This window comes from Elephas maximus, chromosome 2 (genome assembly GCF_024166365.1).
Source record: "Elephas maximus indicus isolate mEleMax1 chromosome 2, mEleMax1 primary haplotype, whole genome shotgun sequence".
In the NCBI taxonomy this organism is placed as follows: domain Eukaryota; kingdom Metazoa; phylum Chordata; class Mammalia; order Proboscidea; family Elephantidae; genus Elephas; species Elephas maximus.
Window position 1 is genome coordinate 65077466 of NC_064820.1, and position 15360 is coordinate 65092825.

The following is a 15360-nucleotide window of genomic DNA, read 5'->3' on the forward strand; positions in this document are numbered from 1 at the left end:
AACTATGACAACTCCTTCCCCACTTACCATTCTTTAGCTTCTCATACAGTGAAAAACCCAAAACCAGACTTGCTGTCATGGAGTTGATTCTGTATATAGCCAATTCTACTCTAGTAAGCAAATAAAATAAAGGCAGATAACCTTATAAATCTGGTAAGCATGACGACACAAGGACATGGTGTAGAGTGATGGAATAGAAGCGAGACAGAGAACTATAGCAGTTTACAGTAAGTGGCAACTCAGGCTTTGTTGTACAGTATCATGGTGTGTTACACAGTAACTGGAGTTCATAAGCACTAATTTTTAAAAGTCATACAAGCAAAAACAGTCATTTAAAATTGAGTACAAACATAACAAGGGAAAAAAGCAATATGGAAGAATTCAGAAATGCCCAAATACCACTGTTTCTTGGACAAAGCTATATTGACCAGCAGTTTGGTTCTTCAATAAGAAAATGTGAAACAGAATTTTTAAAATAATTTATTTTATTTTTTGTTGTCATTGCTGCTGAGAATATACACAGCAAAATATACACCAATTCAACAGTTTCTACATGTACAGTTCAATGACTTTGATTACATTTTTCAAGTTGTGCAGCCATTCTCACCCCCCTTTTCTGAGTTGTTACTCCCCCATTAACATAAAGTCACTGCTCTCCTAAATTTCCTATCTAATCTTTTGAGTTGTCGTCAGTTTCATCCCTTACAGACAGATCTTAAAAGAGCATAATACTCACATTGTTTACTACTTAAGCTAAACTGTTTTTTGGTTTCAAGAAGACTTCAGTGGATATTTTTGGTTTAAGGTTTAAAGATTATCTCGGGGCAATAATTTCAGGGGTTCATCCAGCCTCTGTGGCTCCAGAAAATCTAGCTTTCACAAGAATTTTAAATTCTGTTCTGCATTTTCCACCTCTCAATCAGGATTCTTCCATAAAATCTTTGATCAAAATGCTCAGTAATGGTAACCAGGCACCATCCAGTTCTTCCGATCTCATGGCAAAGGAGGCAGTTGTTCATGGAAGCAATTAGCCGCACACTCCATTTTCTCCTCCTATTCTTGACTCTCCTTCTTCCTCTGTTGCTCCAGGCAAATTGAGACCAATTGTTGTGCCTTGGATGGCTGCTTGCAAGCTTTTAAGATCCCAGGCACTACTTACCAAACTTGTAGGTAGAACAGAAGCACTAAACACGTTATTAGGCCAATTAACTGGGAAACAGAATTTTTGAAAGTGGCAATCCCAAAGAAAAAAACCCTATGCAAAATGAATTTCAGTCCTTCACTATCTGATTTATAGGTCTGATGGAAGAAATCCTTGCAGTTAACTAATTCACAATTCTAAAATAATTTTCACACAAGTCTATCTATAACAATATTATGTAGACTCTTTTTCTGTCTTTCCTTCCTTATTGAAAAGGTAGAACAACTCTTAAATAACTCAGTCTTCTCTGGATAAGTGACATTATAATACAACTGACAGTTTTTTTCCTCTGAAACGAGAGTATTTTTTTATGACCAAATTTGCCTCTTTGCAGAAATATCCAAAATTGCAAGGCATTCATTATCCCATCAGAACAAATCGCCTTGTTTGCAAAATAATAACTTAACCTTAGAGTCACTGGGTAGAGTCAAGTACATCCTGTGTTAAGTGAAAGGCTTGCTATTTTGCAACTGTTTACAGAACAGAAAAATTATAAAGAAATCTTATCAGCCAAATTCATGACAGCTACTCAAGAGAGCCATTAAAAATTATCGTTAGTGATTTAAAATGACAACTTACTAAAAAATTTATTTAATGTTCACCTGTGTTAGCACTTGAGAATGGGAATTCAACCCTACAGTAGATACAGGGTTTTTTGAAAATCGTCAACAAGCAACAAAGCCAGAGCCCACAGTTAGAGATTTCCAGACGTGGAAGAAGGAATCTATTGTACTGCATTGGATCTCTTCTCAGTGCTCAAAATAGCAGATGCTATTTTTCATCTATGCTGGACTTCTTTGAAGAGTACTGTATGCTCTTTCACATCCTCCTTCCACTGTAACAAAATGTGTTAAACAAAACCTTTAGATTATGTTTAAAAGTAGCTGAAAAATTTCTGGCTGTTCTAGGCTCTAATTATCAGAAAACTCAGTTATCTGGGAGCTTTGGGCTCTCAAATATCAGAAACCTCAATAACTTATCATAAAAATACAAGCTCTTGGTTTTGAAAAATACACAAAATGCACTGCAAATGTAAATATTTGTTGATTGTCCAGGAAGATAAGATCTCAGTCTCAATCACTGATTCACAGATTTGGTGCTTCTGTTTCAGTGATCTTTGCTTTTGTAGACTTCATTTCGCACAGTTTTGGGCAGCCTTTGACCTTTGGTGTAAGCACGGTACCAGAAATGGAGAAACAGCAGCAGAAAGATGCAGCCATAGCTCATGATGATGTACAGAAAGACGGGAAACTGGTATTTGCAGTCCTCCATGAAAAAGAACTGGCCTATGTGGATGGTGACAATAACAAACTGGACCTAAAAGATGAAAGACAGAAAAAAAAATTGCCCAGCCAGATACGAAGAATTCCAATGTAACAATGACTTAGTGCATTCCTTGCTCATTTATATTTAAACACTCTCCAGCCATATCTAGGCTACTGCTGGGTAGGTAATTTCGTCTTTAAATCTAGCCTCTCTGGGAGTGACAGTAGGTGGCATAGTGTCAAAATCCAGATGGAGGTTTGGAAACACAGAGCAGGTTTCCTTTGGAAGTCTCTGTCCTGAGTCTTTGACTCTGATGAGATGTACATCAGAACACTACCTTATGGCCTGATTTTTCAGGATGGTTTCAACTTCAAATATTCTGTCCTGCTGCATTTCAATTTTTGGAAAAAAACAACAGCCTAATTAGAGCCCCTCTAGCCAAAGCATCTCTGAGTCCCTGTATCTGCCACTTGTCTTCTGCTGTCATAAATAAAAATATGCCCTATCTGCCAACTGCAGCCGAGAATCTGAAAGGACTGGTGACCTTTCTAGTGATGTTCAAAGGCTCTATGTTCCAGAGAGTCTAAAGCCTGAAGACGGACACTTTCTAGGCTAAGGTTCAGGGTTTTGTGGATATCTCTTTTCTCCTAATTAAAAGGCAACACGTGTTCTATGGAAACTTTGGAAAAGTAAAAATCTGTAAGGAAACAAATAACAACTACTCATAATCCACCCAGTGATAACCATAGTTAAGATTTTCACCTAGTTCTTTTAATTACCACTTAATCATTATCATCAACTTTCTTTGCATTATCTCAATGCATTTTTATGACAATCCTGTGTAGTAGCTACAAGTCCCTGGGTGGTACAAATGGTTAATATACTTGACTGCTAACCAGAAGGTTGCAGATTCGAGTCTACCCAGAGGTATATCGAAAGGAAGGTCTAGTGATCTACTTTGGAAAAATCAGGCAGTGAAAGCCATGTGGAGCACAGTTCTACTCTGACATGTACAGGGGTCAACTTGAGTCAGAATCGACTGAACAGAAACTGTCTTTTGTGTGTGTGTAGTAGCTCCAATTATTTCTCTCATTTTGCAGATGAAAACAGAAAGGCTAAACAACATTCTCAACATCCTATACATGCATGTGTCTGCGTATAACCGACACATTAGGAATAATAATAAACAACTGTCCGTTTTCTCTGTCAGTATTTTCTCACATTATTCAAAAGCTTCACAGCATTTAAGAGCATGTTAATTGAAAAAGGCCCAATGTAAAATTGTATACGTAGTATAATGCATATTATATAAAGGCTCTGTACATATACGCATATAAGAAAAAAAACTGGAAAAGAACAAAATAAAAATGTCAGCAATGATTTTGCCTGGGTGGTGAAATTATGTTTATCTTTCCCATTGCTTAATTAAATTTTCTAATTTCTCTGCAATGAGCCTGTATTACTTTATAATCAGGAAAAAATATTTAAAAAGAAATCCATTTTGAATAATTTTCACAGCTTCATAATATTCAAATATAAGAATTGAAATAATTTATTTGACCGTTTCCTTATGGTTGGTCACTTAGGGTATTGTCAGTTTTGGATACAGTGAACAACTCTGCAAGGACACACTCTGATCTTGATTTAGTATCCTTATAGACTAAAATTTCAATCTCTCACCTGGGAGAACACGTTATATGGATGTGCCAAATTTCACCTAACAAGATATAGGATCTTAATAAAAATTATGCCTCAATAGGCCACCTATATCAAAATTCAGACTTTCTCCTTGTATTATTGGCAGAATACGACACCAATTTATTGTAGACTATAAAATACAAGGATGGTAGAATTCTTTTTGATTGCAAATCCAGTTACTCTTCAAGAAAAAAAATGATGCCATATATTTTTAGGATTAACGTTTGGAAGGTATTTTTAGGTCTAAACTAAGTGACTCTGCTCTTTTGAACATTGTTTACTTGAGGGCAGTACTCAAATTTATGTAACACATTTACATTGGTCTAGTGGGTTTTGGGAGCTATATCTTTGATCTTCACAATCTTTTTTTATTAGTTGGTGGAAAAGATACACTTATAAATGTTGAGACCAGATAGGGAGGCCCCCAAGAAGACTCAGAATTCCCTTAGGGTTACATTCCCTGAAGTCCAGTTAGATCTTGAATATGAAAATTCTAACTTCTAATTGAGTAGTGTGCTTTTGAGGTTCACATCGTTTTGAGATTATACTGATCATAAATATATTTACTTGGTATAAAAGTGTACAGCAGTATAAAGATATTCGTGCTGGTTTCATTGTCTGAATTGCTTGGCTAGCAAACATGCTTCATTATTTTCAATGAAGTTCCTGACAAAGCTCAAATAACACCGAAAAGATAATGATGGCATGCCCCATAAGGTCTAGACGCTTTATATCCTTTCTTATTGTTTTGTAAACATTGTTCTACTTTAGTTAGAGTCCTAATTCATACCAAAAACAAGTGACTCCAGTTTAGCTTCAAATCTGGTTTTAGAGAAAATTAATTACTCACAAGTTGTAATGATGTCAAATATTTTTTCCACCACAAATACTTCTGGTAGGCTGGTCCCAGTGCACACAGTCCATAGTAGGAATACATGACTACATGGACAGCTGTATTTAGAAGGGCATGGAATGTTCCCAAACCACCTGGAAAGTAAAATTATTGTAAAATGAGGGCATTGTTCCTTAAACCAAGAAACATTTCTGTCTGAGATTTTACTATAATTATTTCTTGGATTTTAATGGAAAAAACATATATAAAATATCAAACCTGTTTTTTTTTTTAAAGCCATCAAATTAGAAGGAGCTGGTTAATACATTCATTTAGTAAAATATGATACAAATCTTAGAAAATTAATTAGCACGTCTCTTTTATCGTACCTTAACTTTAAGATGGTCTTATGATTTGGGTTTACTTTAAAAAACTAAGTTGGGTTATCATTTAAATATGACCTATTACTTGATAATTGTAATCAAATTTACTTTTTGAGAGTTAAGATATATAAAGTACACAAAGTGCCTTAATCTCAGGTGTATAGCTTGGTGACATTTTACGTATGCATACACCTACGCAACCACCACCAAGATCAAGATATAAAACATTTCCAACACTGCATAAGGTCCCTTCATGCCCCTTCCAAGAACGTACCCCTTCTAAGGTAACCTTTATTCTAACTTTGATCATCAACTACTAGTTCTGCCTGTTATTGAACGTCACAAATAGAATTATACAGAATGCACTATTTCGTGCCGGTCATCTTTCAGTCAATATAAAGTTTCTGAGATTCACCCATGTTAGTATGTGTATTAGTAGTTTGTTCTTCTTACTGCTGTATAGTAGTACACTATATGCACGTGCCACAATTTGTTTTCCTACTGAAAAACATTTGGGTTGCTTCTAATTTGCGTTCTTATGAATAAAACTGTAAAGAGTATTTTTTTTTACAAGTCTTATTGTGGAATCAATTTCACTTTTTCCACTCTCAATATTTTTTCAATAAATATTTTTAGTGCCACAAAATTTTTGGCAGCAAAACCACTGACTTTTATTAGTCATTAAGTTTGCTTTGAACAATTATTTTTTTTCTAAAATAAATATCTATTAAACCATCTTTGTTTATTGCTTCCTTTTGGTTATTATCACTTATGCCTTCCTATCCTGGTTTTCCTCTTCTAATTTGATCATATCTCTTATAGATCACCTTCAGTTTAGAATAGAAGCAAGGGATGCTGGGGAATGTTAAAAAAAAAAAAAAAAAAGGCCATTTTAATTGTCTTTAGCTGGACCAGCAGTACAGTGGAAAGGGTAACAGGGTGCTTAATTGATGGCTAAAAATATCCCCCCACAAAAAACCCCAAAATACCCCTACCTGGGGGTCTCTTTCCAAAGAGGCACAATCTAGAAGAATCTGTATGTTGTGTGTATAGCTTGATTCAGCTTAGTAATGTTGACCTGGAATTTTAAATTTTCTCCAAAATATTCTAGTTTTTTTAATGCCAACCAAAAAAAAAACCAAACCTGTTGCTGTCCAGTTGATTCTGACCCATACTGACCCTATAGAACAGTGTAGAAATGCCCCATACAGTTTTTAAGGAGTGCCTGGTGGATTCAAACTGCCAATCTTTTGGTTCACAGTCATAGCTCTTAACCACTACACCACCATGGTTTCCTTTTTAATGCCAGTATTCTCTAATTCCAGAAACAAGGCATAACCTCGCATATTTGGACTAGTTATGGTAAAGGACTGAATTCATGAATACTATGAAGTATAGAGTAAGTTTAAAGCAAAATAAATATTTATTACTTCTAGTATAATTTCCTAAAGGTGAATGTCATAAAAATTGTTGCACGGTAGAAGCTAATTACTTTTTAATAATTATTCGTAATTGCAGCAACTCAAGATACTTCAGGATACCACCACTGACAAAACAATCCTTTAAAGTAATCCATTTCAGATAATTAGTTTTAAGTAGTTTAAACATTTCCCAAAGCCTCATTTAGGCTATAGCTATACTGTGCATCATAAACTTTGCCCACCTGAATACAGTAAATAAAATTTTAACTAGTCCTTTAATTATCACAAATTCCAAGTCAGAAGAAACTGAATTAATGAAGCTTATTAGCAAGCTCCCAGATTTTATTATTTACATCTGGATTAGTCTTCTTTTCCAAAAGAAACTTGAATAAATAATTATGTGTGAAAACACCTTTTTCTGGGGTAATTTAAAAATAGAATAGCTGTCTATTTCTGATAGTTTAGGATTCAAGTTGCTTAACAGAGGGGATAAACCAAATACCTCTCAAATCCATTTGTGTCTCACAATTCTATATACACAGCAAATCTATTTCACCCTGATAAGGAACTATATCAGAGCCTTTCCTACTAAGACATCTCTTCCATTTCTTGATGGAGGAGTGTCCATTTTCCAATTGGACACTTTCACCTTTTAAATGAGGATTCCATGGGCAGGAGTTTAGCAAAGCACTCGTGTAGTTAAGAGTGTTTAGTAAGGATTTCTGTTCAAAATAAGCTAGCCAATGAAATTAACTCACTTATATTCTCTAAATGTATTTTCTGATAAGTTCTTTTAATAAGTCTGTTTCCAGAACAATCCCGTTTTAATTAGCAATGCCATCTATATCTTTTTTGGAAAGCTTTTTTAATGAAGTATTTTTAAAACGTGCCTTCTTTATACCAGCTGTAAAGAGCACACACCTGACAATGGATTACAACTAGTGCCATCACATTTTACTCCTTTGGTTTGGAGAAGAAGAAGAAATCACCTAGGTAATTATCACAATTCCCCTCTTCTCTTGACCTGGGTACATGCATAATTAATACAAAAACTTGCCACAGAAATATTTTCATCATATTCAAAAGAAAAGCTGGGTTGCTATTATTCCAGAGAGGAGTGCCACAGGCAAAGAGGAAGTGAAATACTAGATAGGGACCAGCTATGCTCAAGTTTTTGAAAAGAACAGTTTAAAATGGACAGTTTCATTGTAGGAATGGAAGCCAATGCCAAACCACATTTCTGGAAATACCTCTGAAGTTCTTGTTGTGCTTGTCACTGAGCAGATATCAGACACACTGCACAAAGTGTTTACTGGAATTCCACACATAAGACTGAACAAAAACACCAACTGATGGAATACATACACAGAGTGAAGAAAGCATTATTTTCTACTATTTAAATTTTGGAAAGCAGAAGGGGGATTTAGGGATGAACAAGCGACAAGGAATCCATTGTAAGTGTTTGATGTTCATAAACACAGTAATGTTTAAAAATTGAGGTACAACATAAGTCTAAATTCTCGTTATCAGAAGCCATTCCTTATTTTTGAAATGAAGGATAAATTATTAATGGACTCAATGATAGAAGTGAGAAAAAAATGCTCAGCTTTCTATTCTTTAAATAAAATTTATTTTTCCCATTACAGAACTAATAGGTGTTTATTACAGAAAAATTGGAAAATACAGACAAGGATAAAGAAGGGGAGGAAAGTCACTTTTTATATCAGTATCTCCAAATTCCCTCTGCTTGCATTTTGGGGGTACTACCTTCCAATATTTTTTCTATTTCTAGTTATTTTTCAGTGTTGTGATATAGTATTCTGGTCTCATGGAAGAAATCTGAATAAATAAATTATAAGGGCATGAAATCTCCTCTTCTAGAGTATTTTAAAAACAGAATAGTCATCTATTTCTGATAATTTAAGAGTCGAGCTGCAGAGACGGATAACAGAGAGGATAAGCTAAACACTTCTGAATATCATTTGCATTTCACAATTTTTTACACACAAGAAATCATAACCACTGTATTAGGTAATGTTTCAGCATTACTCAATTTTTCACTAATGCAAAGAAGGTGTGAATAAACAACCTCTCTCAAAAGAACTGAGAGGGACATGTGCATGTGAAAGAGAACAAAAACACAGAGAATAGGGATACGTAAAACAACGGAGATTAAATAATATAGCTCCCCTAATTTGTGAAATGGACACGGAAGAGACGATGCTGTTACAAGGTGAGTCAGTTTTCACATTAGCATACATTATAAGAAAAAAGATTCCTCAATAGACAAATACTGATTTTGGGCAAGGAGATACTTGACATACTGAAAAACCCAGCGCCCACTGGCAGTGGTAGGGACAGCTCTTTACCCACTTTCACAGCCCTTGTGGCTCCGCTAGGTTGTCATCTCCTTCCTGTCACTGGCTTATCCATGTCCTCTCATGCTCTGAGAAGGCAGGCTTTTTCCCCATGCTAGGAGAGTCCAAAACTCAAATAAGAGTTCCTAAGATGTGGCTCCTTTTCTTTCAGTTCAGGGGAGTCAGAATGCCTAATAGCATTGACAGAAATGTTAAAACACACTTAACACAATGTCCAGTGTGGGTTATAAGCCTATTTGATAACTCTTAAATTTAAGAAACTAGCATAAACAGTCCCCCAACCAACTTTTGCTGATGAGGTACGAATATGTCCTTCCTGATATAATTCATTTAAAAACTTTACGAAAGGGCAAAATTAAAAAACCTCCTATTTTTCCAATACCGTTGTCCCTCAGTATCCATAAGGGATTGGTTCCAGGACCCCCAAGGATACCAAAACCCAAGGATGCTCAAGTCCCTTATATAAAATGGCACAGTATTTACATATAATCAATACACATCTTCCTGTATACTTTAAATCATCTCTGGATTACTTATAATACCTAATACAATGTAAACGCTATGTAAATAGTTGTTATACTGTATCGTTTAGAGAATAATGACAAGGAAAAAAAGTCTTCTTCTTTCCCCCAAACATTTCCTTTTTTTTTTTTCCCAAATATGTGAGACCCGCGGATGCAGAGGGCTGACAGTACTAGATATTAAGAAGCACAACGCCAAAACGAAACAAACAAAAAAGCCTGTTTGCCAAGCTTTTGATATAAACTATTTTGACCTAAAAAATAATGTCAACATATTCTTCAATATGGTAAGATCCTTAGGGAAGTTGGAACAACTGCCATTTGACACATCTTTAAAGGGTTATTAGGGGTTAGCATGAGTGTCAGTTACTGGAAATTTGAAGGCAAAGAAGACATGGAATTAAAGATAAATATTCTAACTTCCTAGAAACATATAAGGAATAGTTATCTAGCTATAGTCCTATAAATCAAGGTGTTTACCATTTTATTTATTTATTTATTTGTCTTTTTAAAATTAAAGACATTTAATAGAACATTATAGGAAAATAATAAAATCTAAACAAAACATCCAAAGAATACGTATAGAAGACTATGTCCAAAAATTACAGGTGCCTGAAGAGTTGGGGGGAAACCTAGTTAAAAGTCCCACGTAAGTTTCAAATTAATAATGATTTGTCAGAATTTTGGCAAAGTAGACATCAGATTTTTTGAGTTTCTTCTTTTTTTGAACTTTTCTGAGATCAAGATTTACAGATCATAACAAATGTATATAGATACAAACTGTTTCTCAGTCTTCCAGATTAATTCCTGTAGAAATGGCTCCCAGAAAATACCACCACAGGTAACTGTTTGAAACTAGCAGGAAACCTTTCCACCAGGGAGCATTTTGTTCAGACTTTTCCTGGAAATTCTTTTTTTTTTTTTTTAATCCCTATTTCTTCTATTGTTGTTGAAAATATATACCAATTCAACAATGTCTATATGTACAATTTAGTGGCACTGATTACTTTCTTCAAGTTGTGAAAGTTATGCAACCATTCTCATCCTCCTTTTCCAAATTTACCCACCCCCATTAACATGAACTCACTGCTTCTTAAGCTTCCTGTCTAACATTTTAGGTTGCTGTTGTCAGTTCAATCCCATATAGATAGTTCTTTAAAACAGCACAATACTCAGGCAGATATTCTATACTAATTCAGATAAACTATTGTCTGTTTAAAAAAAAAAAACTTCAGAGGCTATTTTGGTTCAAGGTTAAAGATTATCTTAGGGCAAAAGTTTCAGGATTTCACCCAGCCTCAAGCTCCAGAAAATCTGGATTCTATGAAAATTGAAATTCTGTTCCACATTTTCCCCCTTTTGATCAGGATGCTTCTATAGAATCTTTGGTCAAAATGTTCTGTAGTGGTAGACAGGCACCATCCAGTTCTGGTTTCATGGCAAAGGAGGCAATTAGCCATTCCATTTCCTCCTCCTGTTCCTGACTCTCCTCCTTCTGTTGCTCTAGATGAGTTTCTCTTAAATCACATTTAAGGATATAATATTTATTTACAGCACTGTTGTTGTTAGTTGCCATTGCGTCAATTCCACAACTAACTGCCCCACAGAGTTTTCAAGGCTATGACCTTTCAGAAGTGGACTGCCAGGCCTGTCTTCCGAGGTACCTCTGGGAGGGCTCAAACCACCAACCTTTCAGTTAGTAGTTGAGTGCTTAACCATTTGCGCCACCCAGGGCTCTATTTACAGCATACAGAAATGTTATTGTTTGTAACACACGATCCCAATTCTCCCTTGGCTACCTGCAGCAAATTTGACTCCAAACCACCAGGTCCATGGCATGATGGTGTGATGGAAGACATGCAGGAAAGTAACTTGGCTATTTTTCTTACGCAGAACAAAAAAGATCTGAAATAATTTAAAGAAAATCAAGTTCATATAAAATCATGTAATAATTTATCTAGTATTACAAAAAATATTGGTAAAGTGCAAACTATTTCATACTATAATTTGCTTTGAAAGGGTTGCGTTATGGAACGCTCACAGAAACAGCTGACCCTCCAAGGGACAGCTCAAAAATTAATTAGGATGGAGGAATTTAGGTATGATGTCTAATCATGGGAGAACCAAGAAGGTGAAAGAAAATTTTTTGCATATTTAAAAATCAAGGATATAACATAAAGAATATGGCCAAAAATTGCTGGAAAAAAAAAATGCTATCACTAATATATATATCCAAGCAGATTTTGAAGTACTTGGGAAAGCAGAAGAATCTTAACTCTTAGAACTGAAATTATTCTACATTGCTCTCTAACACATCCTTCCAATTGGATAAAGGAGAAAGCAAACTGAAAGAGGACTTGGAACAAATCAGAAGTTAACAAATTATTAAAGAAAGGTGAAGGGATGAAAACTTGAAGAGTTCATTTTAGAGACAGGATGGAAAAGAAAGCAAAGCTTCCTAAAATAAGGAATAGAATAGGAAGGCTTTTTGGAGAAAACTGTTTTAAAAAAAAAAATCAAAAAGCAAAATTCAGAAAACCAGTGATTAGACACTTTGAAATACAGGACTAACCAGAGTAGCACAAAGAAATGTATTAATAGGAGTATTTGAGAAATGTAGCTCCGAAGAGGACACAGGAAGCAGCAACAGTTTCTTTATGGAAACTAGAACTGAGGACATGCAAAACAAAAACCATGAAGCCAAAATTCATTTGCTTATGCACATGGAAGAAGGCAGCATGGTACAACACAAAAAGCCATAAACTAGCAATCCAGGGTCCTGGTCCCAGTCAGTACTAACATTTCTCTGAGCAAATGGTTTCTTGGTTTCAATTTTTTTCAGACTGAGGGCTCTAGATTAGATCAATGGTTCTCCACCTTGCTATGTATTATAACCTCCAAGAAGCTTTTGGAAAAATAACTGTGCCTGGTCTCTACACCAGATTGTCTGGCACCAGATCTCTGAGGGTTGGGGCCTAGTTTTCTTTTCCCTAATGCAATTAATTCTACTACACTGTGAGGGCTGAGACCCATCGGACTATAGCTGAGAACCATCGGACTATAGCAAGGATTCTTAAAGGGTGGTCCCTGGGCCAGCAAAATCTGCGTCACCCGGGAACTTGCCAGGAATGCAAACTCCTGAGCCCCACCCAAGACCCACTGAATCAGAAACTCTAGGGCTGGGGTTTCCAGAATCTGTGTTATAACAAGCACTCCAGATGATTCCGATGCATACTTAGATCTGAGAACCACTGGACATGACGCTCACTAAAATCCCTTCCAATTCTAACATTAGGTGATTAGTCAACCAAAAAGGTGACGCATGTCAAGATTTGCTACAAGAAATTTAGTGCATACATTCTGAAGAGAGGGCACATTTGTCAGTCTCAGATCAGAACTTGTTCCAGACCCACATGCCATAGAGATACAATAAGGATCCAACTTTCCTAAACTACTCTGGAAATACAGGTGCAGGGCTTTTTGCTCTTACCACAAACCCTAATCCACGGCACTTGCTTCTCTCAGGGCCCGCTCACCCAAGTTCAGAGTTGATCCTCAACAAGGTCTTAAGTAGGAAGAGAGAGGGCCCGGTGAGCACAGACTTCAGAAAGGCAGCTGGGGATAGTTTTGGCACAACCAAAATTACTTATATCCCAGGGTTAACTCAGCATCCTAGTGTGCATTTATGAATTCTGAAGCATTCATACCCTTAAAAGAGTATGGATAAAACACAGTGCTTTGGTATAAAAGAGCCAAAGGTAGGATGTTCTCTGCTCTTTGCTCCTGAGCTTGCTTCACAAAGTGACTGTCATGGATCTACATAAAGATGCACAGTTTTGTTGTGTGTTTAACAGTTACATGAATGTCTTCATCAAATGACCTACAAGAACATTTTTTGGAGCTCAGAAAACACTGAAAAATAAGCTTATCCTGGCTTTTTTCTAAAATTACTGATAATAAAAGGTACAAGATAATGGGTACACCTGAGGAAAAGAGAGAGCCAAAGTTATCAGACAACTGAACTATAGAAGCTTATTGGTCTCGTTGAAGCATCAAACATTAACCAAATGTGGTGATGACATACTCACAGTATCTAATAGCTCAATAAATTTGGAGAAGTAATAAAGCCAGCAGGCGCGTGCCATCTGTAGAAACACAAATATGAATTTATTTTTAAATCCAAGAAATTTAAAAGGCACCAATTTTTATGTGATGGAAAACACCCACTTGTCTTCCTTTGGTTCTTATATTTAATTTTATTTTACAATACATATAAACTGATCATGGAATCATTTACTCCCATTCTTAGTTCACATTTAGTGTTGCAAATAAAATTCAAAAGTTGTAAAAACTGATTTTGAATTATAAGTTTTTCCAAGGAGAAACTTACCCTCAAAGCGGCTGGTGACTGTGAATAGTCAACAATTTCGCATCGAAATGAATAACCTGTGCCCCAGCCAGACATCACAAACTGCAAGAGAGCACATGCGTATTAAAGAAGGAAGTATTTGCTCAACAGCTACAACAAAGGTGGTTTAGATTACATCCGATCTTGAGGTTCTCAGCTGAGTCAGCAGTCACTGCAGAGGGAAAGGCTTGCTAAAACAATTACAAACTACGAACACACTTGATATCACAGCAACGAGGATTTCCAAAACCACAATCTCATATGTTACTTATATAAACTGTGTTCTGACTGAAATGCACATTCCGTGTGACAATTATTTTAATCTAGTGAAGAACAAAACACTGGGAGCATTTTGCTTAAGCAGCAAATACTGGTAAGTGATTTATCTTATGTACATTTATATGCGCGCACACACATTGTGTGTGTGTGTGGACTCTAAAGGGAATAACTTGGTCAAAATTCAGTCTTTTCTGATTTCCAATCTTTCACATTAGTCAATAAATGAATGGGCAAACCAAAATTCCCCAATATACTCATAAGGTGGCTGCAATAAGTAGGTTTTTCCTGACCTTGGGTACTGGGTATAATGTGAAGCGGTAGCCCAGGACTGTATTACTCTTTTTCTCCTCATTAAAAATCAAGACTGACCAAACACAAGACTCAGACGCTAGTTTTGCTTTGGATTCACGTTACAAGTCAAGATTTGAAAATGGTCTTGTTAACAACGCAGTTAGTTATAAGAGCACAATTTGGCAGGCCTTAATTCCAGTACACCTGCAAAGTGACCTTAGACCAGTGGTGAGAAGAAAAAGCCTATTGCTGATGAGGCTGAACTCTAATTCCAAGATGATATCGACATTCTCTCAATCTGGTGGTGGGAAGGTCTGCTTTTAAAACAGTATCTGAAAATGCAAGGCTAAGGGCTGTAATTTTAAGGCAGCGCATATATTTAACAGACAGCTTAATTTAGGTGCTGACAAGGTGATCACGTCTTCTCTTGTCTGACATTCTATTCTCTCAAGGGCCAACATCTTTCCTACAATGTCTTCTTTTTGGGTATGATGGTTGTATTATTTTGACCACTAGAGCAAGCTTTAAATTTCTATTTTTAATTACATTAAAGCAAAAATTACAATTTTACCATAAATTAGCTTTTAAAACCAAAGCCTTATGAGGTATTATCAGAATGATATTTAATAGAGAAAAGAAAAAAAACAAGAGATGAGCTAGTATTTAGACTGCAGTGTTTTAA

General features: G+C 35.8%; 1 protein-coding gene across 6 annotated transcripts in view; it reads right to left on the bottom strand.

Moving 5' to 3' along the window:
* Window positions 1-476: 476 nt before the first annotated feature.
* Window positions 477-15360, bottom strand: part of ELOVL7 (ELOVL fatty acid elongase 7) — a 115570-nt gene continuing 100686 nt past the window's right edge. For 5 of the 6 annotated variants that reach the window (XM_049857671.1, XM_049857676.1, XM_049857655.1 and 2 more), the window contains 5 exons: window positions 14091-14171; window positions 13789-13845; window positions 11500-11605; window positions 5016-5152; window positions 478-2518 (listed from right to left, as the gene is read on the bottom strand). In XM_049857671.1, the coding sequence (XP_049713628.1) occupies window positions 2309-2518; window positions 5016-5152; window positions 11500-11605; window positions 13789-13845; window positions 14091-14171 (591 nt within the window). In that variant the 3' untranslated portion in view covers window positions 478-2308. Of the gene's footprint in view, window positions 2519-5015; window positions 5153-11499; window positions 11606-13788; window positions 13846-14090; window positions 14172-15360 lie in introns of all 6 variants that reach the window. The other variant, XM_049857678.1, reaches the window with a different exon arrangement.